At 46.7% G+C, this 26187-nt stretch overlaps 1 protein-coding gene across 1 annotated transcript in view; it reads right to left on the reverse strand.

Annotated features, from left to right (window-relative positions):
- Positions 1–26187, reverse strand: part of LRRC75A (leucine rich repeat containing 75A) — a gene marked incomplete at its 5' end in the record, with an annotated part of 62398 nt that overhangs the window by 21165 nt on the left and 15046 nt on the right. The window contains one exon of the mRNA XM_083875157.1: positions 16950–17078. Coding sequence (XP_083731283.1) covers positions 16950–17078 — 129 coding nt within the window. The remainder of the gene's footprint in view (positions 1–16949; positions 17079–26187) is intronic.

Here is a 26187-nt window from a genome sequence, read left to right on the forward strand (position 1 = left end):
TCAATCCCCCAAATTTCATCTTTCAGCTCCTCTCCCACTGCACACCCTGTGGCAAGAACCAGTCCCGGGCCTGGATGAATCCTGAGAGGCTCAGCCTGTGGAATTAACACTGAGAAAAATCATATTTCCCACTGGAAAGCCTGGAAAAGCAGGAAAACTCCTTAATTAGAGCCTCAAAACATTTTGGGAAGGCAACACTGCCAGCAGCAACACCTTCCTGCCTGGTGGAAGCACCAGCCCCAACATGAGAAGAAAACACCACAGATTTTGACACCTCCTTTTATATACATATATATATATATATATTTGTACCCAGATTGAGCTGCCAGCAGCTTTCATTTCATCTGCCTTTTAAAAAAATATAATTTTTAAGCATTGCAGCAGCCCCTGAAAGGGCAGAGTCCACCCTCAGGGATGAGTTGGGGGTTTCCAGCTCTGAGCCCTCCATGGAAAAAAATGGTGTTGAAAAGGGAACAATGTGCTAAAATCGTGAGAGGGGAAAAGACACTTTTGTGCTGCAAATTGCCTCCAAAATAACCCTGGAAGAGACAATTGGAGCTGTCTCCAGCGTTATCCCAGCAAAGCAAGATGATTCACAAGAGGAAAGTGGAGGAGAAGCCGAGAAAATAAAAAGAAAAAACAAATTTTTGCTGTCTCAGACACGCCACGACCATCTTGCCTCTCCAGTGAAATGTTTTTTTCCCCTCAAGCAGCTCCCAGACCTCCAGGGAAGCTCAGGCCTGGACTTCCCATCAAACCAATTCCTGAATAATTCAGCCTAAAGGAGTTCAGCTCTGCAAACCCAGCCCTGGCACTCTGAGGGCTCCAGGGAAAGAGGCAGGAGCAGGACAAGGAATATTTTAATCCTTTTCCCACATCCAGCTCATCCTTCCATGGCCATCCCGACCCTTTGCAGCCCTTTCTTTCTTCACAAGATCAGCTCCCAAGCCCTGCAGGTCCTGGGATATTTCTATTTTAAGAGGTTTAATATATGATTTAGAGCAGGACATGATTCCTGCTCACGACAACTCTGTAGATAAAAACCCCAGCGACAAATAAAATTCCTATTTCAGAGCCCTCCTAATGGGCTCCTTCCTTCTGCTCATCTCATTCCCAGGGGTGAGACACAAACCCTGTGGTTCAAGAACCCCCATTTTTTTCAGTTTTTTACCCAAACCTCTGCAATTCCTCCCCAGAGCAGGCCCAGAACTCACAGAAGGGACTTTGCTGGTGCTGTGCCAAGGGCTCCAAACAAAAGCTTTTCCCTGTTCCTGGTCCAAGTCTATCAGGAAATAATTCGAGCTGACACACACCCTGGTGGGACTGAGCCCAAGAGCTTGTTTGGAAAGGGAATCAGCTTCAAAATCAGCTTAAAACCCAGCCCAGCTTGTGCTGGCTGGGGAATGAGGAGGGTGGATTAGCCTGGAGGAGGGATGATGCCAAATATTCCTGCGGGATGCTCCATGTCCCTTGGGATGACATCCCTGCTCCCCACCCAACCCTCTGCACCAGGAGCACTCTCAGGAATGATGGAAAAAAAAATAAAAAGCCACAAACCCTTGCGGGCAGATCCTGCTGCTCCCAGGGGTGAAGCTCTTCCCACAAAATCAAAATTGACGCCAAAAAGCTCTTTCTGCCACGTCCCCATCAGTCTGCATCACAGCACTCGTGGAAGGTCAACGTAAATCTGATTTTTTTTGTGGTCAGAGGGCAGGGAAACCTCAACCTGCAGAGCCTGAAACCCACAGTGCTGGGCTTTGGGAAACCCTGGGTGCCCTTTTCATGGAAAGGACAACAAAAAAGCACAAAAAATTGCATTTTCTCACCAGCAGAGCCCAATGGCAGCAGCAAACGCTCCTGAAATAACACCCAGGGAAGGCGTCACACAAGATCATCATGCAGGGGGTGGGAATGTGCATTTTTTTTATTTTTTTTTAAATTCTGGTTTTCAAGCTCTGGGAGGAAAACTGCATGGCAGGGCTTGTTGGCCAGAACTCACAACTCGTGAGACTGTGCTAGAATAAGATAAGAATTAATAGATAGATAATAGAAATAGATAAGAATTAATTAACATTTGAGTCCTAACATGAAAACTGTGTATATATTAAATTAATAATACTATAATATAATAAGTAGAGAAGAATGGGATTTATAAAATATTTATTAATTGTAATAAATATATTTATTAATTATATATTCCAGTCTAGTCTATATTATTATATAAGATAATTATAAAATATATTATAAATTAAATACTATAATTTAATTATAGAAAAATTATAATATAACTATTAGAATATAATAGAATATAATAGAATAATATATATTATATAATTCTATATATAAAAGATATATTATATAGATATAAATATATAATATTTATTTACAAAAATTTATAAATTATATTTATAAATTATAATATATATAATTATATAAATTATATATAATATATAATATGTATTATGTATAATTATGTATATAATATAAATATTTATATATATTTATTTATAATTTATATAATATATAATTATTATAATGTAATAATATATATTATTATATATAATAGACTATAATATAATAATTAGAATATAACTATTATAAATATTATAACTATTATAAATATATAATGATGTATCTATAATAATATTATAATGTAATACATAATGTTTTGCATAATATAATACAATATAATAATAATATTGTATTGATTGTTATAATATTTAATAATATTGTAATAATTGCATACTATTATATATTATATTATATTATATTATATTATATTATATTATATTATATTATATTATATTATATTATATTATATTATATCCACTGTGGATAAATAACCCTGCAGTCACTACCTGCCCTCCCTGCATCACCACAGGGGCAAGATGTGGCTCCCCAAACTGCATTTCAGTGCTGCTCCAAAAGAGAGAGAGCTCAGAGGACGCAAAGGCGATAAAGATATTCCAGCAAATTAATTTGTTTTAATTAAAAAATGAATCCCTGGGGATGGGCAGAGCCCTGCGGGGCTGCACCGTGGAAAAGAGGCCAAGGCTGATGATGAAAGAGCCCGGTGAAGAATTCCTGTTGGAGCACAGCAGGGGACTGACCCAAATTAGAACAATTAACCATTGTCTGGGGGCTGCCAGGAAGCAACAGGATTTTTCTTTGCTGTTATTACACAGTTCCCACATTTCTGTCACTCACAATCAATCTTAAAAAAAAAAAAAAAAAAAAAAAAAGTGCCATCCTGCAAATCTTAAAGTCCCTGCCCTTCCTAAATCCATTAAAAATTAAGTCTAGGTGTTTTTTTTTTGTTTGTTTGTTTTTTTTTTGTTTTTTTTTTTTTTTTTTTTGTGGTTCTTTCAGAAGACCTTTCACAATTGCAACGTCCCTTTCTGGGTTCTGCACAATTTGCAGATGTGAGGCACGAGAAGCTCTGTCCAGGCACAGACCACACTAATCCTGGGAACACCATTCCCTGCACAGGAAAGTTTTGGTGTGGAGATGCCCCAGCCAAGATTTTTTGCTTTTCGTGCAGTTTAGCAGACAATGAACCTTAAAACATGACCTATTTCACACCTGGAAAATAAAGAGAATGAGAGATTTCCTTCCAAATCCTCCTCCTTTTTTTTTTTTTTTTTTTTTTTTTTTTTTTTTTTTTTTTTTGTCTAGGACAATAGGATAATAGTTTGGATTATTAAGCAAAAAACCTCAAACAATTGAAAGACAAAAACCCCCTCCATGTTCACAATGATAAATGGAATTATTATCCAGTTAAACAAAGGCATAAAGCAGTGAGACATGCCCTGGGAAAGCCCCAGGGGAGAAAATCCTCAATGGCTTTAATGTGTATCCAATCAGTTATCCCAAATTAGCAGGAGGCAAAGAGAGCAAATCCCCAGGGACAGACCCTGGCGTTTGGAAGGGATGGCAGCAAAACAGAAATATGGAAATGGCTCCATGTGTGAGGGATTCACACCCTAAACTGGGAATGGAGACCCCAAACCCTCCTGGACCCCCTGGTCTCAGGGAATCAGGGGGGGAAATCCCTGCAAAGAGGATCAACCCCACTGAACCCTGCCCACCCCAAACCTGCAGCTGCGACCCCAAAACGGCTTTTCCTGCTCCCCCCCGGCGTTTAATGGGATCCAAATTTACGACTCTTCCCTTTTGATGTTGTCACGAGGGGCTGGAGTCATCTAATGATTTTCTGCTTTGCTTTTTCCCTTCCCTTTCTTCTCCTTTTTGCCCTCCCCCCTCTGCTTTCAGAGCGTGGGGCTGAGCTCAGCCTATTGTTGCTCTCAGACATCTGTGCTGCAGCCAGTCCCAGATTTCCCTTTGCAAGTCCTAGAGGAGTTTTCTCCAGCTCATCCTGTGAGACCCAGAGGCAGGAAAAGATTTAAATCCACCATTCCTCTCAAAGCATCCCAAGAACCAGGAGGTTGTTATATGTGTGTATTATAAAATTGGCTTTTCGCAAGATGTGTGCTATATGATTAATAACATAGTAAAGATATAAAGGTATAAGTTTATTTCTGCTATTGGTAAGACTAGATATAAAGGGAGTAGTTGATGTAGCAGCTGCTTAAACTGTCTGTTTGGTTGGGATAACATCCAGTGAACATGTAAAGAAGATTCTGCTACTGATAACACCAACTATCAGCATCTACCACCCGCAGAAAGCACGGACCAAGGCCCAAGCTGGACGCGATAACAAGGACACAGCCACGAAACACGCATGCTCTAAAAAGGCGGACCCAAGGAGGGACCATGCAGGGCAGTTCCTGGAATATGGAAACTAGTTTATGGAATTTCATATATCAATATAACGAAAAGGGTATTTAACGAGTGTCTCTGAGAAAGCAAGGTGTGGACTTGGCTAAGTGCCAAGTCACCCGGCCGGCCGTTTTTGGTTTTTTCTTATCTCCTAATTGTCTTAATTATTTTATTAAACATATTCCTTAAAATTTACTAAAAAGTGAACCTCGTTTTTCACAAGGTGAACGCAGGGACTGGTGACTGTTCCTTACCTATAACCCCATCCAGGTGTGCAGGGAAGGATGCACCCCAAATCCCAACTCCCAAATCCCAACTCCCAAACCCCAAATTCCAAATCCCAAATTCCAACTCCCAAATCTCAACTCCCAAATTCCAAATCCCAAATCCCAAATTCCAACTCCCAAACCCCAAACCCCAAATTCCAAATTCCAAATCCCAAATTCCAACTCCCAAATCCCAAACCCCAAATTCCTCCTGCATGGCCGAGTTCCTTGGGCAAGGCATGAAAACCCCTCTGGAGGAGCTCTCCAGGGAGGTGCCCCTAAAACATCACCACTGGGCTGTTGAAATTCCCCTTCCCTCATTCCAGGCTCCTCTGGGAAGAGGATCCATGTGGGTGATGCCCAGAGGGAAGCAGATGTTGGCATGGTGGAGTGATAGATCCCAAAAATAAATCCCAATTTAAGTGACAACGTGGCTTTAGGGCTGATGAGTTTGACCCCACTCCCCCGTGGCACAGAGCAGAAAGCCTTTTGAAAATAAATCCTGTCTGGTTTAATTCAAATTAGAGGAGGAACTGAAGCAATTTAATAAAAGCCATTTTAATAAAAATGAGAGGGTTTTTTTGTCATATTTTGCAATGATCACTGTGGATCCACACAGTCAGAGCCCAGCATCAAATCAGGTCCGACATCACCTAATGTAGGGGTGTTTTCATATCAAGCTACCCCAAAAATTAGGAAATCCCAGTGGTTTGTGGGAAATCCTGCCGAGAGAATGTTCAAGGATGCCCAGAAACAGAAATAAAAGGCATAAAGAGCTGCACAGGAACAATGCAAACCCAGCAAACAGCTCCAGATGCTGTTTGGGTAGGGAATGCTGTTCATGGTGAAACCTCACTCCCTTCCTTCTGGTTTGTTTGGACAGAGGTTTTACCACCAAAAATTCCCTCCAAAAGAAGATAAAAGAGGAAAAAGAGGTAAAATCTGGAGTAGCATAAATAAAAGCCAAAGAAAAAGGCTTTTTTTTTTTTTTTTTAAGGAGATGGATCAATCTTCCCTCAAGCAAAAATCAGACTCTGATAAAACCTTATTAGAAACCCCACAAAATTTCCCATCCAGCAGCCACCCTTTTGCAGAGGAAGGAGCATCATCCCCTGAGATGCTGATCAGAAAATCACCTGGCAAACCCCAAAACCAGCTACAAACCCATCCAGCAGAATTCCAACCCCAGCTCTGCACACAAGGACTGCACAACAAGCCGAAAACGCTTTTGCCTAAGAATAATTAAAGGTTGTGGCTGTAATTAGCTGCGAAGCAGGGGGAGAATACAGACCTTGAGCAGCACTTCTGGCCCTCCAGCACCTTTTTGGAGCAGCTCTGGCAGCTGAAGGTGTCCTGCAGCAGATGGCAGGGGCTCCGTGCCAGGGCAAAATTAACATTTTTGTGGAGTCCTGCTTGACAGCAGCAGCATAAAACTCAATGAGGGGGAAAGGCAGCAACTGGTGCAAAGTGGGAGTGGGCTCCACTTGTGGGGGCTGCAGGGACAACCTGCCTGGCACCTGAGGGGACCTGCCTGGCCCCTCTCCAGGATGGACAATTAACCCCTTGGCTTTCATCAAATTCACCCGACACTGAGCATGGCACTTGTCTTAACTACACGATTCAAAGAAAAAAAAAAAAAACCAACATAAATGATCCTATTCCAGGCAAATCTACCAAAGCTGGAACCCCCCAAATAATTGGGATTGTCACAGGTCCCCCTTTGTGTCCTGGCTGCAGAGAGGGGGTGGGGATGGTCACCTCCCCCTGAGCACCAGCCAGGCTCCTTCTTTAGCTCCCAGGAGAGGATTTGTTCCTTCAACTCTTAGAAATCCCAGTTCTGCCACCACAAACCCCCCAACCAGCACTGAGGGCAACCACAGAGCACTGCAGGACCCAGCAATTAAACCCTGAATTAGCCCAAATTAGAGGCTGATGGAGCTGCAGCAGTGGCAGGACACTGAAAAGCAAAATCTGTCGAAACAAAGGGAAGGAATGGAACCCAATTTTGCACATTTTCCCCTCAATCTGCTTTGCCAAAGGTGTTGACACGCCAAAATGAAAAGCAGTGTACAATAGGGCTTATCAAGAGAGGCAGGAGTAGGAGATGATGGGGATTGCAGCAGCTCAGGAAGTTGTTCCAAAGGATCCTGGAGTAATATTGCACTTGGACTTCAGAGAAGCAATTAGAGAAGGCAATAAAATCCGAGGTAATAGACGGCCCTGAGGGGAACATGGAAGATAAAGGGAAATTGCAAAAAAAAAAAAAAAAAAAAAAAAAAAAAAAAAAAAAAAAAAAAAAAAAGAAGAAAGAATATAAAAATCTTTCCTGAGAGCTGCTGGAGGGTACCCAGCTCAGCTTCCATGGAAAAGGAGGAATGGGGGCAGTGTGGGGAGTGGCAGGGAGGTGTGTGCTGCATTTCCTGGTGCTGTGAGGCCCTAAAAACCTGCCTGAGGTGTGGGGAGGAGGCCTTGGAGCATCCCCACTCCTGATAAATTGGACCCACTTGAGTGCTACAAACGAAGCTGTTGGAACTCTGAGCACTGAGGATTTCAGGCTTTCTGTGCTGACAGGCACTGACCCCCAAGCAAACACTGCATTTGGACCTGAGGCTGTGGAAAAGGCTCCCAAAATTAAATGACAGCACTGGGATTGTGGGTGTGGAGTTTAAATAGAAGTGTGTGATATCACAGAGTAGAAAACTTAGAGTTTAAGGGTTTAGAATATAGTAATATATATAAAGCAGGATAGAAGATTTAGGGTGTAAACTAAGTCCTTCTTTTTTACCTTCTTCTTCTTCATAGGTTTGGGTGGTGTTTTGTAATTGGATAGAAAAATCCGTATTGTGGACCATGGGTGGTTGGTTATTGGGTTAAAAGTAAAAATAATTTCATAATTGGACAGTTTGTGCTTAAAAGATCTTGGAAAGAGATAGAACAATTTTCTACTTTGCTAGCTAGAACTCACAGCTTGTGAGACTGTAACATAGATAAAAATTAATAAACATCTGAGTCTGAACACGAACACCGTCTCTCGAGCATTTAATCCTGCCTCTAACAGAAGAACAGATGATAATAAAGCCACATGAAGCCATTATGGGAATGCCACTGGAAAGGTCACTGGAGCAGCATCTTAATGCCAAATCCACCTCCATCCTACTGACAGAGCTGCCATGGAGCAACAGCTAAAAAATCCAGGAGGGGATTACTCTGGGTTTACTCATTACTCTGGCAAACAACAGGTTAATCATTGCAGGTGCACAACAACGAAGAGGAAAATACACCCGGAGTGCTGCTGCTGGAATCAGAGGAATTAGAAAAACCATCCCTGCTCAGGGGATGATGCACTCCATTGTAGGAACACACCCCACACCCCAGCAGCTGTTCCCATACAGGGAAAGGTTTGACTCACCCCTTGCTGCTCTAATAAGGTAAAAGGACCCAGACACATCTTTGCTCTCCTGGCAGTGATTAGCTCAGTGCCAAGACAAAAACACTGATGGGTCTCTTTCCCTGTTCCTCAGAAATGGAGCTGTTCTCTATTGGGCTGTTTGCCAAAAAACCCACCCAAATGGTTCAATATTTAAGGGAGAGCAGGAGGCTTCTCAGCACATTTTTGGGGTGTTGTAGCAGGTCTGTGAGACCTGTCCCTACACTTTGTTATTTTGTTTTTGTATTATTTTCTTCTTTTATTAAACCCTGTTTCCTTTTGCAAGGCACACTCCGTCTCGCTGGTTATTTAAGCCATTTTCCGTGAGATGCTGGACACCCTGAGAGGTTTGAACCCTCGCAGAGCTGATTACGCCTGACTGGTCGGGAAATCCCAATTCTCCATGGCACTGCCTTCCTCTTCAGCAAGGGAGGATGAATTCCAGGGAAACCCCCCCTTTGGAAGCTGGGTCGCATCCCAGCACCTGCTGAATGCGGGCGCTGCTCTCCCTCCATCCCGTCCCGGGGTGAAAGCAGAGGTGGCTTTTGGGGTTATTGATGGGTTAGTGGGTTATTTATGTCCCACGTTCAGGACATCACCCCGGACACTTTCCCAGCCCGGAGCACATCGGATCCCACGGGAAGCAGAGCCCAGCCCGGCCCCTCGCTGCTCCAGGAGTGTCCCGGGGATATTTTTGTCATTCCCTGGGGGAATTCCCAGCGCTGGGAGCCTGGGGAGGGCCGGCAGGACCCCCTCACATCCAGCCCCTGCAAATGTGAGTCCCAGGGAAAGGGCACGACACAGGCACGGTAGAACTGGGGATTTTCCTGATTTTTTTACGGGAAAAAGAGACGAGGAAGCAGCAGATGAGGGTATCCAAGCTGTCCCAGCAATAGCTCCGGGATGGAGGGAGTGGGGTCCTTTCCAAGAGCTCCAAGATGTGGAATTAGGGATGCAGAGCCGGGAGCTGGGCTGGGGATTTCCCGGGAGGACGCACGGCAAGGGGGGAAAGGAAAGCGACAGAGAAATCGGGAGGATTTAACAAATTACCCAACGACTGCAAAACACTTTGAAGATGGGAAGGGTGGGATAAAGCTCTTACTCAAATCCCCCAAACTGGGAGATAATCGCTTTGCTGGACTTTGGCCAAGAATCCCAGGCCCTGCCATCGAGGAATAGCAATCACTGGAAAGCCTCCTGGCATCTTCCCCTGTTTGCAAAAACTCAGCTCTCTGCTTTTACTTATTTTTTTAATTGTTTTAAATTTTTATTATTAATTTTTTAATATTTTTATTTATTTATTTATTTATTTATTTTATGCTATTTCTATTTTTATGATTTTTTTTATTTATTTTTGGTTTAATTTTAATTATTTGGTTTAATTTTAATTTTTTTTTTCCCTGATAGATTCAGAACAGGTACTTCACCTCTGGAAGGAGCCACCACCTGGTGCTTCCCAGGGGAAGGAGGGCAGGTTCTGCCCCTGGGGTGAACCAGAGGGGGTTCAGAAGACCCACAGGGTCCTGAGCCACCCCAAATCTGTAGGAAAGCATCTCTGCCCTGTGGCACAGCCCTGCCAAGGGATGCAGAGCTCTCCCACCAAGGTGACCCTGCTGGGAGCAGCTAAGACAAACTTGGAGCTCAGCAGCAAAGAGAGAAACTTCTCCTTGCTGCAAGAAATAACCTGGCCAGGCAGCTGTGATGCTGCAGACAGGCTGAATGCCAGGAACTCTTCAAATTCCAGGATTAGCCCTGGAAATGGGAGTGCTTCCAAGCCCCAGAGGTGTTTTGGTGCCCAAATCCAGGCATTGCTTCTCCCCTGTGTCAAATATTCCTCTTTATTCCTCATCCAGGGCTGGAGGGAGCAGTGAGGAAAGGGCTGCTGGAAGGGCCAGGGGTTTATCCTCAGTGCTTTCAGCTCATCCTGCAAAGTTCAGCCCCTCTGAAACCCCCCTGCAAAGAAGTTGAAATTCGGGGGATTTTTGGGGTTTTTTTCAAGCCCACAGCACGAGGCAAAGGCAGGATTTGGGGCAGAGCCTCTGGATGTGGCACCAGCTCCATCCCCTCCCCTGATGCTGCAGGAGAGCAGCAGACTCAGGATGTACCCTGGGCACTGCCAGCCCTCAGGGCTCAGGGTTGAAAAACGGGTTGAATGTAGCCCCAAAACTGCTCAGATCGAGTCTTAAAACTTATTAAAAATTTAATATAAAATTTAAAATAATATTTATTCAAGCTTCTCTCACCCCCTTGGGCAGGTGGTGAGCAGCCAAGGCAGGTGTGGCCACAATCAATTCCTCACCCATCAGCGGAAGTTTATCAGCAGAGAGGAAACCCCTCCTTACGAAATCCTCCAAGTTTCCTTATTGATCCACTCATTTCTGCCAAACCCACGTTTCCAGCAGAACGTTCTCCTGCTTGGCATCCCCACAGCTGTGAGCTTGGCTAGAAAAATATCTCAAAACCCCCAGCCAAGTGCCAGCTCTGCCCTGCAGCCATCCCCCAGGTCCTCTCCTCTGCTGAATAAATCACCCTCCTGCCAGGGGCAGGCAATCAATACCCTCCCTTCCTTCGAGGGAAATGATATTCTGATTAAAACCCAAACGAGCTGAACTCAAATGCCAATTACCAGCAGAAAACATCAATAAAATGTTGTTGTTACTGTTTAATGAGGTGGCTGGTTCTTCATCTGTCACCTCCCTCGGGGACACTGTGGGTGAAGAGGTGCTGAGGAAAGACTGAGAGTTAAACTGAGGAGCTCCAGCCTCGCCCACAGGTGACTGAAATATCTTTTCCAGCTCCTGGTTCGTTTTTTTTTAAATCCTCTTTTTAATAATTTAATCATCCAACCCATGTGGTGATGCCCATCACCCACAGCTGGTGTCACCAAGATGCTCTTGGGGGAGGAAAAAAGAGGGGAAGCTGAGCACATCCCTTGCTGCATGATGTGACATTTGGGAAGAACTGCAAAAATCCATCTCCGGGCTGATGAAAATCCACCCTGCAGCATTTCCAGGGCTTTGCAGATGGTTGGGAAAGGTCGTGCTGTTGTTGTGGGAGCTGAGCAAAAAGGAGGCCTGGCAATTCTGCCAGCTGGCATTGAGATTTTGGACTTAAACAACCCAAAAAGGGACCAGAAAGATGAGAAAGTTTGATAAAAGTCACCTTGGCCATGCTGGGCTGGTTAATGGTTGGAGTTGATGGTCTGAAATCTTTTCCAGCATAAAATGATTTTATGACCAGAGTGTGATTAACTGGTCATATTTCCAATTACATGTGGAAATGGGAGTGCTGGGAGCACATTCCTCAGGCTGGGGGGGACAAGGATCCAGGGGCTTCCTTGCTCCCCACAGGGTTTGCACAAAGGAGGATCAGGCAGGGCTCAGGTCCCATTTCACACAAAAACCCACTAAATTCCCATCACAGCCCATGCAGACCTTGCCATTATTCCTCTTTTAGATTTCATGCTTAAAGCCCCTGCAAAGTGTAATTTCCCCCCATTTCCCATTTCCCAGGCACTCAGCTCAGCTTCAGCTCTCACACAAAAGCTTTAGGGAAGGAACATCTCTCTTTTTGCAGGACATCAAAAATCAGCAAAGAACCAGAGCTGCCCCCAATGGGGTCTGAGCTTTCCAGACTTTTTCCTTCTTCAGGACATCTTCACAGATTGCAGACGTCTAAAATACTCACAAAGAAGGATCTTCTCACCTCAGCAAAAACAAACAAAAAAGACCCAGGAAGAGCCATTAATACAGAATTAAGGTGAATCCTCATCATCCCCTCTACTTTTATATCATATTTTGGGGGTGTAGAGGGGTTTTGTTCATAGATCAGCTGCTTTTTATGATGTTTCTTAAAGCAGAAAACAAATAATACTCAGTGTTCTCATAGCACTTTGGAACCTGAGAGCTGTGTGGGATTTTCCTTACATACCTCAGAGGAAAAGGGAAAAGTGAAAACCTCACTAGGGTTGATGAGATCACCCTGTGCTGGAGTGTCCCTCAACGTGTCACCACCTCATACCTATAATTTCATCGCCTGAGGCTGAAAAACAAATCTGATGTCAGGAACTTGGAATGATAATTTGAATTCCAGCTCAAAGAATAACACATGTGGCAGAAGAGTTGGATTATGGGGATATTTACTGGGGAGAAAGGCCCTGAGCTGGTGGTCGTGGTGCCCTGATTATCTTCATCCTGCACCAACTGAGGTTATTAATCCAGTTTTACAGCACAGAGGGGTGGTAAATAAGAATAAAAATGCTTATTTTAGCCCTGACAGAAATAACACATTTTAAAAAATGCAGGGCATAAAAACCTCAATATCAGTTGTAAGTTAAGTCCTTATCCCACAGGGCTGAAGGAGGGTTAGAAATGGATTATTCCATCCAGGTCACAACAACCACTTTTCTCATTTTCATGGGTGACAGCTCATGGAATCAAAGCCATCCTGCAAACCTGATCAGTTTACAGCTCAGGCAGGAACAGACACTGGGGCCAGGGATGTGGCCACACAGAAATTGCTCAAAATGACAGGAAAACAGATCTTCCATCCACCCAGAGGGCAAAATCCTCTTTGCTTCCACTCTCCAGCTGCTTAGAAGAGCTTTAAAACCTCTCCCTGTCCCTATTTATCTTGGATTTCAGTGGGGAAGGTGAGGATGATGTTCCCTGTTGCACACAGCTCCCAAATTGAGATATTTGCCCAAATCCACTCCCCTGTGTTTGAACAGAGTCACATCTTCCACCTGAGCCCTGGGAGGGGCTGCTGCCCAGGAGGTGCAGGCAGCAACACTAGAATGGCCGGGCAAAGCTGGGCTTTGGGATGGGGCTTTGCTAAGCCCAGCCTTTCCCTGGCACAAAGCAGCAGGGTGGGGGATCAGCAAAGCCAAAATCTCCCTCTGGGCAGCCTTCAGGAGCTTCCAGGTACATCCCAGGGGTTGCAGTGAAACAGCACAAACCCCACACCAGCCCTGCCCAAGGCTCCCCTTTCCCCCAGTGCTTATCCCAAATCCAGCAAGCTGGAGGAGAGCCTGACTCACTCCCTATCACAGCCATCACTCATCCACACACGTGGCTTTGGTCTGTGAGGAAAAAAAAAAAAGGAATTGCTTTAATTTTCCAGCAGTTCAGGGCCAGATCTCTCTGCTGGCACAGAGAGCTGTGAATTTTTCACGGGGGCCCTTCTCTCCTTACTCAAAGTTTGTGTTTTCTGGTCATTCCTGCTGCAAACCAGAGCAGCTACAGGAGGTTTGGGGCATCCTGGCTGCTCCATCCCACCTCATGTGGCTTTGCTGGGGTGTTTTGTCCCCTTTTCCTGGCCCTGGGGACAGGCAGACATCACCCTGAGGGCAGTACCCACTGCTTCCCTCCTCCCTCCTGGAGAGGCTTTCCTGACTCTCTGTACATTGCTTTTTTCACTGGTTCCTCAGCCTGGCACTGGGTTTTGGGAAGTGGCTTTGGAGCTGAGCTGGAACCTTTTCCATGAGGAAAGAGGCAGGAAGAAAAAAGGGGAAACACTTGTTCAGATGTCTTTGATCCAAAGCAAACCCCCCCCTTTCCTTGCTGGAAAACCTCCTGCACAGTCTGAGTGTCCTGGACAGCAAATCTGCCCCTTGTGAGGCCTCAGGAGCCTCAAAGGGGACAAGAGCTGCACTCGAGGGTTTCCTTGAGCTGCATCACACACATCTGCAAATAGGGATTGGGACCAAATCCAAGCCCTGACTTCCAAGTGATCTGGAAAAGAGTTTTTCCTTGGCTCCTTTTGCACCCCGACCCTCAGGCCAGGCTGGGATCTCAGCAGGGTCTGGGAGACTCAATCCAGCTGTGCCTGGACACCCACACAAAGCTCACCCAAACATTTCCACCTCCCAAATCCCTCCCTCACAGCACTCCAGCCTCCCCCAGCACAAGTTAGAGCTTTTTGGGTTGGATTTGCTGGCTGGAATCAGCATCCCCTGAGCTCCACAGCCATGCTGGAGAGCCCAGGCCAACTTTTCCCTGCCCATACAGACTCAGGCTGTGTTTACCCAGGGCTTGGAAAAACGATTCAACTTTTATTTTAGCTCAGAGGAGAGACCAAGGGGTCACCTTTAAGCTGAGGGTGGTATAAATAGAAGCTGGGTGAAAAAGGCAATGTACAAAGAGTCAGGAAAGCCTTCCCAGGAGGGAGGAGGGAAGTAGTACCCCATAACCCTGAGCAGGGACGTGTTTAAAAAAGAAATTTAACAGGAACCAAGGTCCAGGTCAGCTCCATCCACCTCTGGATGGATAAGGACAAGTTCCCAGCTGCCTCAACATAGATATTTATGTGTATTTGTGCCACAGGATGCAGAGCAAAAGCCAAAACTTCTGCAGCACTCCTGGCCCTGAGCGTTCTCCTGCTCTCACACATGGTGCCAAGCCTCTGTCAAAGTCAAATAAGTCTGGGGGAAGAGAGGGCTGGAAGCTGGAAAATCACCCTGGTGACTAAAGCATGCAACTTTCTGGGGACTTAGAGAACATCACTACGTCAGAAACCACCACGAAACACTGGGATGAAGTTACTTTTCACCCAGCTGCCAAAAAAAATTAAAAGGGTTTAAAGCACAACTGGTGGCACCCAAACCTGAGCAAGGCAAGGCCACCAACGAGGAGCTGCAGCACAGCCCTGCTGCTGCTGGAGTTGTTCTCTGCCAGCTGCACAAGCCCTGCAAGGCAACATCCATCCCTACATCCATCATCCATCCCTCTATCATCCATCCATCCATCCCTCTATCATCCATCCATCCATCCCTCCATCCATCATCCATCCATCCATCCATCCATCCATGCTCCATCCATCCATCCCTCCATCCATCCATCCCTCCATCCATCATCTGTCCCTCCATCCATTCATCCAACCATCCATCCATCCATCCCTCCCTCCATCATCTGTTCATCCCTCCCTCCCTCCATCCATCCATCCATCCATCCATCCATCCATCCATCCATCCATCCATCCATCCATCCATCCCTGGTGTGGTGATTTGAGCTGTGCAAAGCACGTGCACAGCACCAAGGGCATCCACAACCCATCTCCTGCAGATTAAGAACCTCAGGGCTGCCCAGACTGATTTATTTGGGGTTTTGCCACCACAGAACCCTGGAATGGTCAGGTTGGAAGGCCCAAGTTTGCAGCTCCAGCACATGGCACAGGATTGTCCCAGACAGCTCGGGAATATCTCCAGTGAAGGGAGGCTCCACAGCCTCTCTGGACAATCTGTGCCATCTCTCACCCTGCACAGGGAAGAAATTCTCCCTCCATTCCAGGTGGAGCTTCCTGGGCATCAGTTCCTGCCTGTTTCTCTTGTCCCATTGCTGGGTCCCTGCACACAGGGACAGGCAGGGATGAGGTCTCCCCTCAGCATCTCCTCTCCAGGCTGAACAGCCCCCTCAGCCTTTCCTTGTCAGAGATGCTCCAGCCCCTTCATCCTCTTTGTCCCCCTGCTCTGGCCCTGCTCCAGGAGCACTTCTTGAGCTGGACACAGCTGTCCAGATGTGCCTGACAGGGCTGAGCAGAGCAATGAGGACCTTGCATCTCCCTGCTCACCCTGGCACTGCCTCCTCCACAGCCTTTGGTGCCAAAAAAAACCCTGCAGGGGAACAAGGGAGAGCAGGAGCTGGGCACTGGAGCAGCTCCAGGCTCAGGAGTGACCTCGGGGTGTTTTTCTAGGGAACACAGAGCTCTCCTGGGCCATGGCTCAGCCTCAGGAGGAGAAGGACTCAGCTCAGAAAAGGACAAACCTCAGCAGGGGAACGGGGCCTCTCTGCCTGGAAACGTGCCCGGCACGAGAGGAGGTTTCTCCACTCTCCCAGCCCACAGGGGAGGAGGAAAGGATCTCGTTCTCCACGGGAAAAGGGATCCATGGATATCCTCACACAGCACAGGGCTGTGGCCCCATGGTGATCTCATGCTGTAGGACATGGGACAGCCATCCCTGGTCTCTGGAGGTGGAGGTTTGTGTCCCTGCTGTCCCCTGCAGCCACTCCACCCTTCCCAAAACATTTTACTGAGTGCAGAGAGTTTTACGAAGCTCTGCAGAGTCAGACTCACACCACAGCCTGAGCAGCACCTTTGTGGCTTTGCCTCACAACACAAAAGAAATCTGTAAAGCAATTTCCCTCCTTTTTAAACACTGGTGGAGGCTATAACTGAGTAAAACATCCACAAGGAGCAGCAGTGAATGACTCCATCCCTTCAGACACTCTCACAGGAAATTAAAGACCCGTTATTAGCAGCAAACAACAGGAGAGTGATGCCTGCAGCTCCATCCACCCAGGGATGATCCCAGCTTAAAAATGCCACACACAAGCCAAAAGGAGCACCAACATCACTGATTCAGCTGGAAAACCTCATCCTCTTGGTCCAGACCCACCCAAAACTTGGGAGGATTTTCCCCTGATACTCAGGGAGAAGCTCCACATTCCCAGTTTCCCAAGCCAGAGAATGAGGAGACCTACTGGTTTGGGGCAGTGGATGTATCTTGCCAGGCTGATGATGAGGTCGTGGGTGATGGGATCCACCAGGTTCCTGAAGCTGGCGTAACGATAGAGGACATCATCCAGGGAGGTGGACTCCATCCCTAAATCCTGCAGGAGACAGGGCAAAGGAGGCAAGGTCAGGCAGGATAAAAAAGCCAGTGGTTCTTAGAGTCAGCCCTTGGGAAAAAACGAGGTTCATTTTTTTGGTGAAATTGAAAAGGTTTAATAAAAAGACAATAGGAGAGAGAGATAAAGCAAAGGGTTGCATGGCTGGGTGCTTGGCATTCAGCCCAGAGCACACCTGCTATTTTTGGAGACATCCCTTAAATACTTTTCCCATTACATTAGCCCATTGCATATTCATAGACCATTATGCATATTTATACTTTTTCACAAACTAATCTTTATATTCTGGGAATTGTTTAGCACGGCCACTCCTTGGGTCTGCCTTTTCAGAGCACACATGGTTTTTGGCTGTGGTTTAATCCATTCTTTTTATCACTTCCAGTTTGGGCCTTGGTCTGTATTTTTCACAGATGGGAGGTGCTTGATAGCAGCAGCAGCAAGGTCCTCATATCTTCACTGGATATTATCCCAGCCAAGCAGGCAGTTTGAGCTTATTATATCAACTATTACATATTATTGCTTAATTCTTTTTTGCTAATAGCAGAAATAAAAACAGTATCCATGCAGCAAAGCCATTTTAACATGTTACATATGGCATTTAGCTTAGTACTTGCAAAAATACAATATAATATTTATTGTGAAAATACAATATAATCTGTATTGTGAAAATCCAATATAATATGTATTTATAACAGCCAAGGAGGAAACGATCCCCAGCAGCTCCCACTAAAAATCCTGTTGGAGGGTTTTTGTTTTTCCTGCAGTTTCAGTGACAAAGAGAAGGAAGGGACACCTGGTGTCACCTTGAGGGAAGCTGCACTCCTGGCCTTCACCTGCTCTGCAAAGAGGCTTTGGGGCTGCAGGATCAGCCTCATGATCCCACTGAGTTAATGACACCCTCCCAATGGGGTAAAATCCAAGATGACCCCAGAGAATATCACACAGAGCTGCAGCTGGAGAATAAATGCAGCACTGGGCAAGTTTTGTGCACAGGAAGGGAAGAACCAGCCTAAAGCTGCAGCAGTGGAAACAGGGGGTGGATTGGAGTGAGGGAAGAGCAAAATGCTGGATTGGACTGACTGGGGAGGAGTGGGAGCTCTGCCAGTGCAGACTGGACAGGGTGGTGGTGCCAGAGCAGCTCAGATGGAGCAGATCCTGGCCCAGACCTCCCAGGGCCCCTCCAAGGCTCCTTTCTAGGGTTTGTAATTCTCAGACAGAATAATTCGAGGAATTTTGAGAACTCCTCCTTGTATGGAACACATCGGTGCCAAGGGATGAGGAGGGCAAGGGTTACACACAGTGTACTCCTTTCACCTCCAATATATTTGTGTATATAATACCCAAATAATATTTTTATTCCCTTTAGAGCTTTTTTTTTTACTTCCCACGGAGCTGGTGGCACATGGCACAAAGAATTTCCTCTTTGCAAACACAAGCCAGTAACACCTCCTGGCACCGTGCAATAAATTAAACCTTGTGCTGAGCTCAGAGATGCTCCAGCCCCCAAAAAACCCCACGGGGAGGCACATTGCTTGTAGGTGTGGATGCTCCGTGGTTTCAGGTTGAAAACAAACATCTACGCTTAAAAAAAAAATAAAAATAAAATCAATTATTCCTTCAGACACAGCAGCCCGAGGGATCTCACATTACAGCAATTACAGCTCAGGCCACAAACGAGGTGACAAAGTGTTTGTCTCGCTGCTTTCCTTGGTGTTGTAGGATCAGCCCCGCAGCACTGGCTGAGTTAACACCGACTCCTTGACTGCAAACAGGTTATTTAGTGAAAAAACGAGCCGAGGCTTTAAAAACCACACAAGTGTGAGGCTGCTCTGCCTTGGGAGCATCAAAAAAAGCCTTTGGAACAACAAATCCGAGCTGCCAAAAAACCCAACTCAGCAGGTGCCCGCTGGGAACAGACGTGTCCAGGTGGGCAAGTCAAGTGCCAAACTGATTTCTGGTCTGTCTCATGGCTTCTGACAAGTTGTACTTAAAAAAAAAAGAAGAAGAAAAGAGAAGAAGAAGGAAGAAGAAGAAAGAAGGAGGAGGAAGGAGGTGGAAAGAGGAAGAAGGAGGAGGAAGGAGAAGAAGAAAGAAGAAGAAAGAAGAAGAAATAAATAAATAAATATCTCTATTCTCAGCGTGGAGAGTGGAGGGAGCTTGGGCTCCTTTGCAAGAGGAAGAAGAACTAGAAATTGTGCAGGGAGATGCTCCAAGGAAACTCCCACTCTTCCAGGGAGAGAAGCAGCAGTGTGGATGTCACCTTCCCAGTTTGGTAAAGCTCAGCATCAGGATTAAACAAACATTAGATAAAAGCTGGATTTGGCCCATGATCTCTGGCAAAACACCAAAGGGCCAATCTGGGGGACTTGGGACAATTCACTGGGACCTCTCAGGATCAAACCAGGCTCAGCATCTCAAAACTCTTCACCCATTTTTCTCCTCAGCTAAAATGAAAACATCCAGCTCGTAAACCAGAGAATTTCTCCTGGGAGAAGTTCACATTTTTCGCACGGAGCCTTCCCTCCCCCCCTCCTGATATAGGCATTTTTTTTGTGCATTTTTTTGTGCACAGATGTCTTTCTCAGCTGCTCCCCAAACCTCTCTGCCACACCAGCATTGTCTCTTTTTCCACCACACGCGATATTCTGAAGCCTCTCAAGGCTGGAGCTCGTTCGAGGCCAAGTGATGAGCTCATCTGCAATTTAATAACTTAACACCAGTTCGGGCTGTCAGCAGCAAATCACCCATCACCGGCTTTGCAGAAAACGCCCAACATCTGGCTCCAGTCGCTGGTTTTTTTCAGCACATTCCCTTTTCCCAGGGGATTTTACCTGGGCTGGCAAGTGCACATTTCAAATAAATAAATGTGTGAAGTGCTGGGAGTTGTGAGGTGCCTTAGGACAGATTTGGGGGGTGTTCAGGAGTGGATCCAAACCCCTGAAAATTCCCAGGAAAATGGGAACAGCTCTGCAGGTAGTGACAGGAAAAGGGGGATTTTTCATACAAAAATCACCCATGACTTCCCTGCAGTTTATCCTGTTGGTTTCCAGCTTGAGGAAGCTGGAAGCCAAACCATCTATCCATCCTTATCCACTAGAAGGAAAAACTTCCTGCCACCAACCAGCTGAGCCTCCATGGGAGGAGACTTCTGAAAATCTAGCAGTGTAAAAGTATTAGGTTTAAAAAAAACAAACCACCAAAAAAATCCAAGCACCTACCCCACTTTGAGGGGTGAATTTGAAACTTATATCCAAAAATCCAGCAGGAAAAAAATATTATGTGTTCCTCCAGCAGCCAGCAATAGAAATTCCTCAGTCACAGCCATGAAAGATATAAAAAAACCCAATTATTTTTTAAAATAAAACCCCCGGCCCAATGAGAGGCACAGAGATGCTGTGCCCAATCTGTTGGGGTTTTTTGCAGAAAAAAATCCACAAAAACAGCTCTTTCCCCCCAAAACTCAGAGCTCACCCTCCACTCTCCAGGCCAACATCATCCAAACAAAAAAATCTGAGAGTTGCACCCCCAACTTACGTTTCCCTCATGCCAGGTAAAACAAATTCTCCTTCCTTTCTGCTGTCAAAACCTGCAGCTCCCAGGCTTTGGGAGCTCCAGGTTGTGTTTCCAGCATCCCCCAAGGCACATGGAGCCATAACCAACCACATTTTTGCTTATTAAACCACTGATCACTGCAAATTGAGTTGTAATTAGGGGGAAATGCAGCAGGGCCCTGTGAGGAGTCATTGAGGAAGCAGCTTCTGCTGCTGTTGTTTTCACTAACACGGAGTTATTGCTGCCCAAATGAGGTTCCTGTGCAAAAACAACCCCAAAAACCCTCTGCACAGCTGCTCACAAATATATCAAGAGCTGCTGGTTTGGCCAGTGCCTCTTCCAAATCTCCTTTATCTCCACTGAATTCAGGGCAGCATCCTGAATTTCCAGGCAGAGAGGTTGGTGTTGTAAACAAGAGTGGGGCACAAAGGAAGGAAGGATTAATTAATTAATTAACTCAGTGTTCCATCCATCATCTGCTCCAAGTTATCTGGGAAAAAAAAAACATTCCAGCAGGTGGGAATAGTGTGGGGAGGAAGGTCAGCTCAGAGAGAGGGGAGGGATGTGCCTCAAGCCCAAGTTTTTCTGGATGTCAGACACATCCTGCTGCTCAACCCGTGTCCTGTGAGGAAAATCCAACCACTTCATCCTACTCTTCCCCCAAAAAAAAAAAAGATTTTTAAGGCAGGAATCAATTTCGGGTAGAGAGAGAAGAATAAAGCACCCCAAAGGTAATGATGCCACAACAGGCTTTGGGACAGAGCAGCCCCTCAGCCACACAGAGATGATCAAATTTGCACTTCTGAGGAGGGCAGAGCAGCACTGGGGAGCTCAGCTGTGATGGGAGCAGCACATCTGGATGGGGCATCCCAAAAGCCACCCTGGGAACCTCCGCACAAACCAACAACTGCTTCTGCAGGTTTAATCTCCATCCCCCCAGCCTGGAGTAAAATCAGAGTTTAAATATGTGGATTTTTTTTTATTTTTCTGTTTCACAGAGTTAATATGGGTTTGGGAGGCACAAATGGCTCGTTCCAGCCCTGAGAGAGGGTGCAGGGAGACAAGGGAGTCGATGCTTGAGGGAAGGAGCAAACATTTCCCTGGCAGACTGACTCCAATAATAAATGGTGGCAGCTTGAACCCCCTCCAGGAGGCTGAAATTGGAGGAACTTGGAGAGATGGATTAATGGGCAGAGATGTGATGCTGCCAGCCAGATAATAAACAACTGAGGAGAGGAGATTTGCAGAAAAAATGCTCTTTTATTTCATACTGCCAGGCAAAAGCAATGACTCCAACTGGAATTTGGCCAGACTACAGCTAAGGCTTCTTCAGGAGAGTGCCTGTGGATGTTTAATGAGGATGGCCTCAGTTCTCCTGGCTTACAGAGCCACTGGGATCCCAGGAAAAACCTGGAAATGCCATTTGGGGAAGGTGACTCCAGGATTTGCTTTGAACAATTCCAGCAATTCCCATCCACCACTGCCTTTAGCACAACTCTTTGCCTTGAGCTCACCAAATATTATCCACTCATCCCTCCTAAAGCAGCAGGAGCTGCTCACATCCTGGTTTTCCATCCAAGCCTGGGGCTGTGGCTCCAGCTGGGGCTCCAGCCCCACGCCAGGATCCTGCTGGCCATGCAGAGCCTGCACCAGATGGCTCCTGGTGGGACTTGTCACTTGTTCCTGCTGCTCCCAGACGGATGGGTGACAGCCCAGCCTGCCAGCAGGCTCAGCCCAGAGGCACCAGAGTCACTTCAGGACCCTCCCAAGGACAGTGATGCCACCAAGTTTGCCTCCTGCAAAAGGAAGAGGCAGAAAAAGCTGGAGGTCTAAGGAGGATTTGAGCAAAGCACAACTTTGTGAGAGGGGTCACTCTCCCACCCCCTCAGCTCCTGCTGTACCCAGAGCCCCCCACATTCCCTGGCTAAAACCCAAAGGAAAAGGTTCATGCATCAACCCTGCGTGACACCCACCCTGTTAACTGCCTGCTGGGCCTCCCCTTCACAGCTCTGCAGTGAAACATTAACTGCAAATAGAACCAATCTAATCCAATCTGCCATTTCCACCCTGGTGTGTCTGCCCAAAGAGCTTCCTGGAGCATCCCAGGTGCTGCCTGGACTATCCAAAGCAGAGGTCAGGGAGCAGAACTTCATAAATTTATCATCCCTTTTGCCCTGTGACCAGCAGCTCTGCAGAGGCAACTCCTGCCCCAGCACGGAGCTGATTCCCAGGACCAGCCCCAGCCTTGATCATGCTGCCAGCTCCCAACTGCAAAAAAAAATTACTCATTTTCACTTGCAAAAGCCTTCTAGATCTCTGCTGGAAAATGGACTTGGAGGACAGGCTGCCTATTATCTCCTGTCAGGGAAGGAGCCAGGGCTGCCACCTAAGCTCAGTCTGCTGTCAGTTCAGATGAGGCTGGTGATTCATCCTGCTCTGAGACAGCTGGGCTGACTCAGTCCCTGGATGAGCTTGTCTCCCTCAGTTACCTGCCAAGAAAAGCCCCTCTAATTAGCTGATCCTAGACACGCAGTGTTGAGGCAACTGGAGCAGGGAGAATCCCCCTGGTGCTGCTCTCACCTTTGTTTTCCAGCACCACAAGCACAGAGCTCTGCGTGGTTTTTGTGCCCACTCTCCCAGCTAAAAGCAGCCCCAGCTGTTCTGCAGCTGATCACCCATCCGTATTAGTTACATTTTTATGATTTGCTTTAGCACCCCATGGGGTTTTTCTGGAGGTAACCCAAGGCTCAGACAACTCTTGTCCTTGGAAGGTGACAGGAGATGCCTGCTGGCCACTGAAGATTTTTATTTGTGCTCTGTCACCCTGCCCTCACAAGCAGTAAATCCACCAGCAAGTCTAAAATAAGTATTTACAGGAACAAAAGAGAAAAGCAGAACTGGGATCCTGGCAGGGAAGGGGAAGAGGCTCACAAGGAGAGGGTGGCACTGTCAGATGGGGAGGAATCACTCCCCTCATCCTTTCCAGTGCCTGTGAGAGACCTCCCTGCTATCTGGGCTTGAGCAAGTGAAGGGCTCCTGGTACAAGAGCAGCATTCCAATCACAGTTCCCTGCCTGGAATCACACACCAGGCTCTCCACCCCCTCTCCGGGTGATGGGAGTTGTTGGATCAACACCGAGCCCACAGGCTCAGTCTGCTCCTCACCCCCACCTGCACTGAGAGCATTCCATGAGCCAGACACCCCCTGGCACATCCCTACAAACATTCCTGCTGGGAAAAGAGTCCAAAAACCCCTCACTCAGATGGCCCAGCCACAGTAATGGATCAAACATGCAACAAGGCTGGTGCTGCCTGTCCATCCTGCCACCCCTCTGTCCTCCCCCAGGTGACTCCATTGTCCCCACCCTGGTTAAACTCTGGGAAAGGCTCTCACAGGTGATGAAGGTCCTCTGAGTTCAGGGGAACTGGGAGAGAAGAATGAACAGATCCCAGCATGGGATTTGGCTGTGGAAAGCTCTCCATGGCAGAACAGATGCTCTGCAGCTGGACCAGATGGCCCCCAGCTGCTGCCAGGGATGTGCCTGGGCCAGGACACTGCATCCTCCTGGAGCTGAGCTTTGCCTGGTGGGATGGAGGGGCAGGAAAGCTCAGCCTGACCTGACCCTGGGAGTCCTCACCTCTCACTCCTCCCTGCTCTGATCCAGCCACCTTCTCCAAATGACCCTCCCTACACAATTAACACAACACTGCCAGGCTCTGTCATTCATCCTAAACCAGGCTCTGCTTAGCAAGGAACCAGGATTTATTCTCTTGGCCCAGCAGCTGTCACCATGAGAGGCTGCAGGAGGAGGCCAGTGTGGGTCTGCTGATGTACAGTGTATGAAAAGCCTCTCTGAGCCCACCCTGATCTGCTGCTCCCAGGAGCAGGTAATGCCAGGACAGCAGGAATTGCAAATCTCACTTGAAACAACACATCTGCTTTTTTATCCGCTCCAAAAATGTTGCTTTTGATGTACCCCCTTGCCCTCCTCAGCCAGCAGAGCTGCCACAATCCAAGGATGGAAAAAACAAAGTTGATGATTTTGGGGGATTGATCAATGCAGCTGAAAATCCCGAGGTGGGGGACTGCCCACAGCCATCCAGCGGGTTTGTTTTGATGCCCAGCCCTGGGAAACACTCCCACACCATCCCCCAGCACCTGCAGCATCAACAATGACGTTCCTGTCTCACCTGGAAGCCTCCTGGAGCCGGCAGAAATCAATCCACTCCTGCACACGCACACAATGAGAGGCTGCAACCCAAGAGCTGCTGTCTCCAGGCTGCTCCCACTCCCCAGCCCTGAGCTGATTATTATTGCATTAGCCACGCAGGGATGCATTGTTAGCTCTCCATGGATGCTCAACTCTGCTTCAAAAGCACGGAATTTCAGGGTGGGAGACTGTAGGAATGTTTTGGCACCCTTTAGTAGGTGCTGGGATAAAACCCTGGGATATTTCTGAGGCAGAAAATAAGCATCAGTGATTCCTCATCACAGCCCTCTCCGAGTTATTCAAGGGAAATAATTGAAGGCATCTTGGAGAGACACAAATATTCAATTAACTCTCCAAACCGGCTGCTGTGGAATGATGTGAGCATGACAAAAAGATAATTTAAGTGAACGAATTGCAGCTGACTCCCATAAAATCACGCCAAGCCTTTGGGTTTTTTTGGGGGGGCAGTTTACACCATTGCAGGAGCACAGGGAAAAAATGGGTTTGGATCAGTAGTAATACCTGAATATACCAAAATCCAGGTATATCCCTGGTTTGGGTTTTTTTTTTTTACCAGCAAGGAGAATGGAATTACTCAGCACAAGAATGTGGCTGAGTATCACTGCAGGAATTAGGAGATTTTGCCAGGTAAAGATTTAGATGGAACAAGATACAGAGAGATTTTTAGCTCAAAGCAAAAGAGGAGGAAGTTGGGTTGATCTAAACATTGAAATAAAAGCTCCCTGACCCTTTTTTGCATTAAAATTTATCCTGAGGAACAGCCTATTCCATGAAACCACTCCAGTTGTTAAAAGGGAATTCCAGCAAAGGAAAAAAACCAACTCAATCCCAGGGCACCAAACTCGGTTTCTGAATTCAGACAAAGCAACAGGAGTGGAATAAAAAGAAAGGTTTCCCCAGGGAAGCCAGCATCACCCGAGTAATTAACATGGACAACATGAATTCCAATTCTTTCATTTGCAAATCCAGCATCCCCAGTTAATCTCGAGCATGGACAAAGTCCATTAATAAAGCAGATTCCTGTAATGGGATTCAAAGCAGCAGCAAATCAATACATAAAAAAAACCCAAACTGGTGTGGTTAAATAACCTACACTTTGCATAATAACATCAGTGCTGTGAGGCTGGGTGGTTGTGTGGAGACAAATTGCAGAGTAATTCCAGCAGGAAAAGCAGATTGAGGTGGGGAAAACCTCCCTGCTCAGGGGCTCTGGGGTGAAATCCGTGAGCCAAGGGAAAATCTTGCTCACACTCCATGAAACCTCTGCTGAGCAGCCCCACAAAGAGCTGGGAGTTCCCCAGGCAGCTT

The sequence above is a fragment of the Zosterops lateralis genome (assembly GCF_965231275.1).
Source record: "Zosterops lateralis genome assembly, chromosome: 19".
Classification (NCBI taxonomy): domain Eukaryota; kingdom Metazoa; phylum Chordata; class Aves; order Passeriformes; family Zosteropidae; genus Zosterops; species Zosterops lateralis.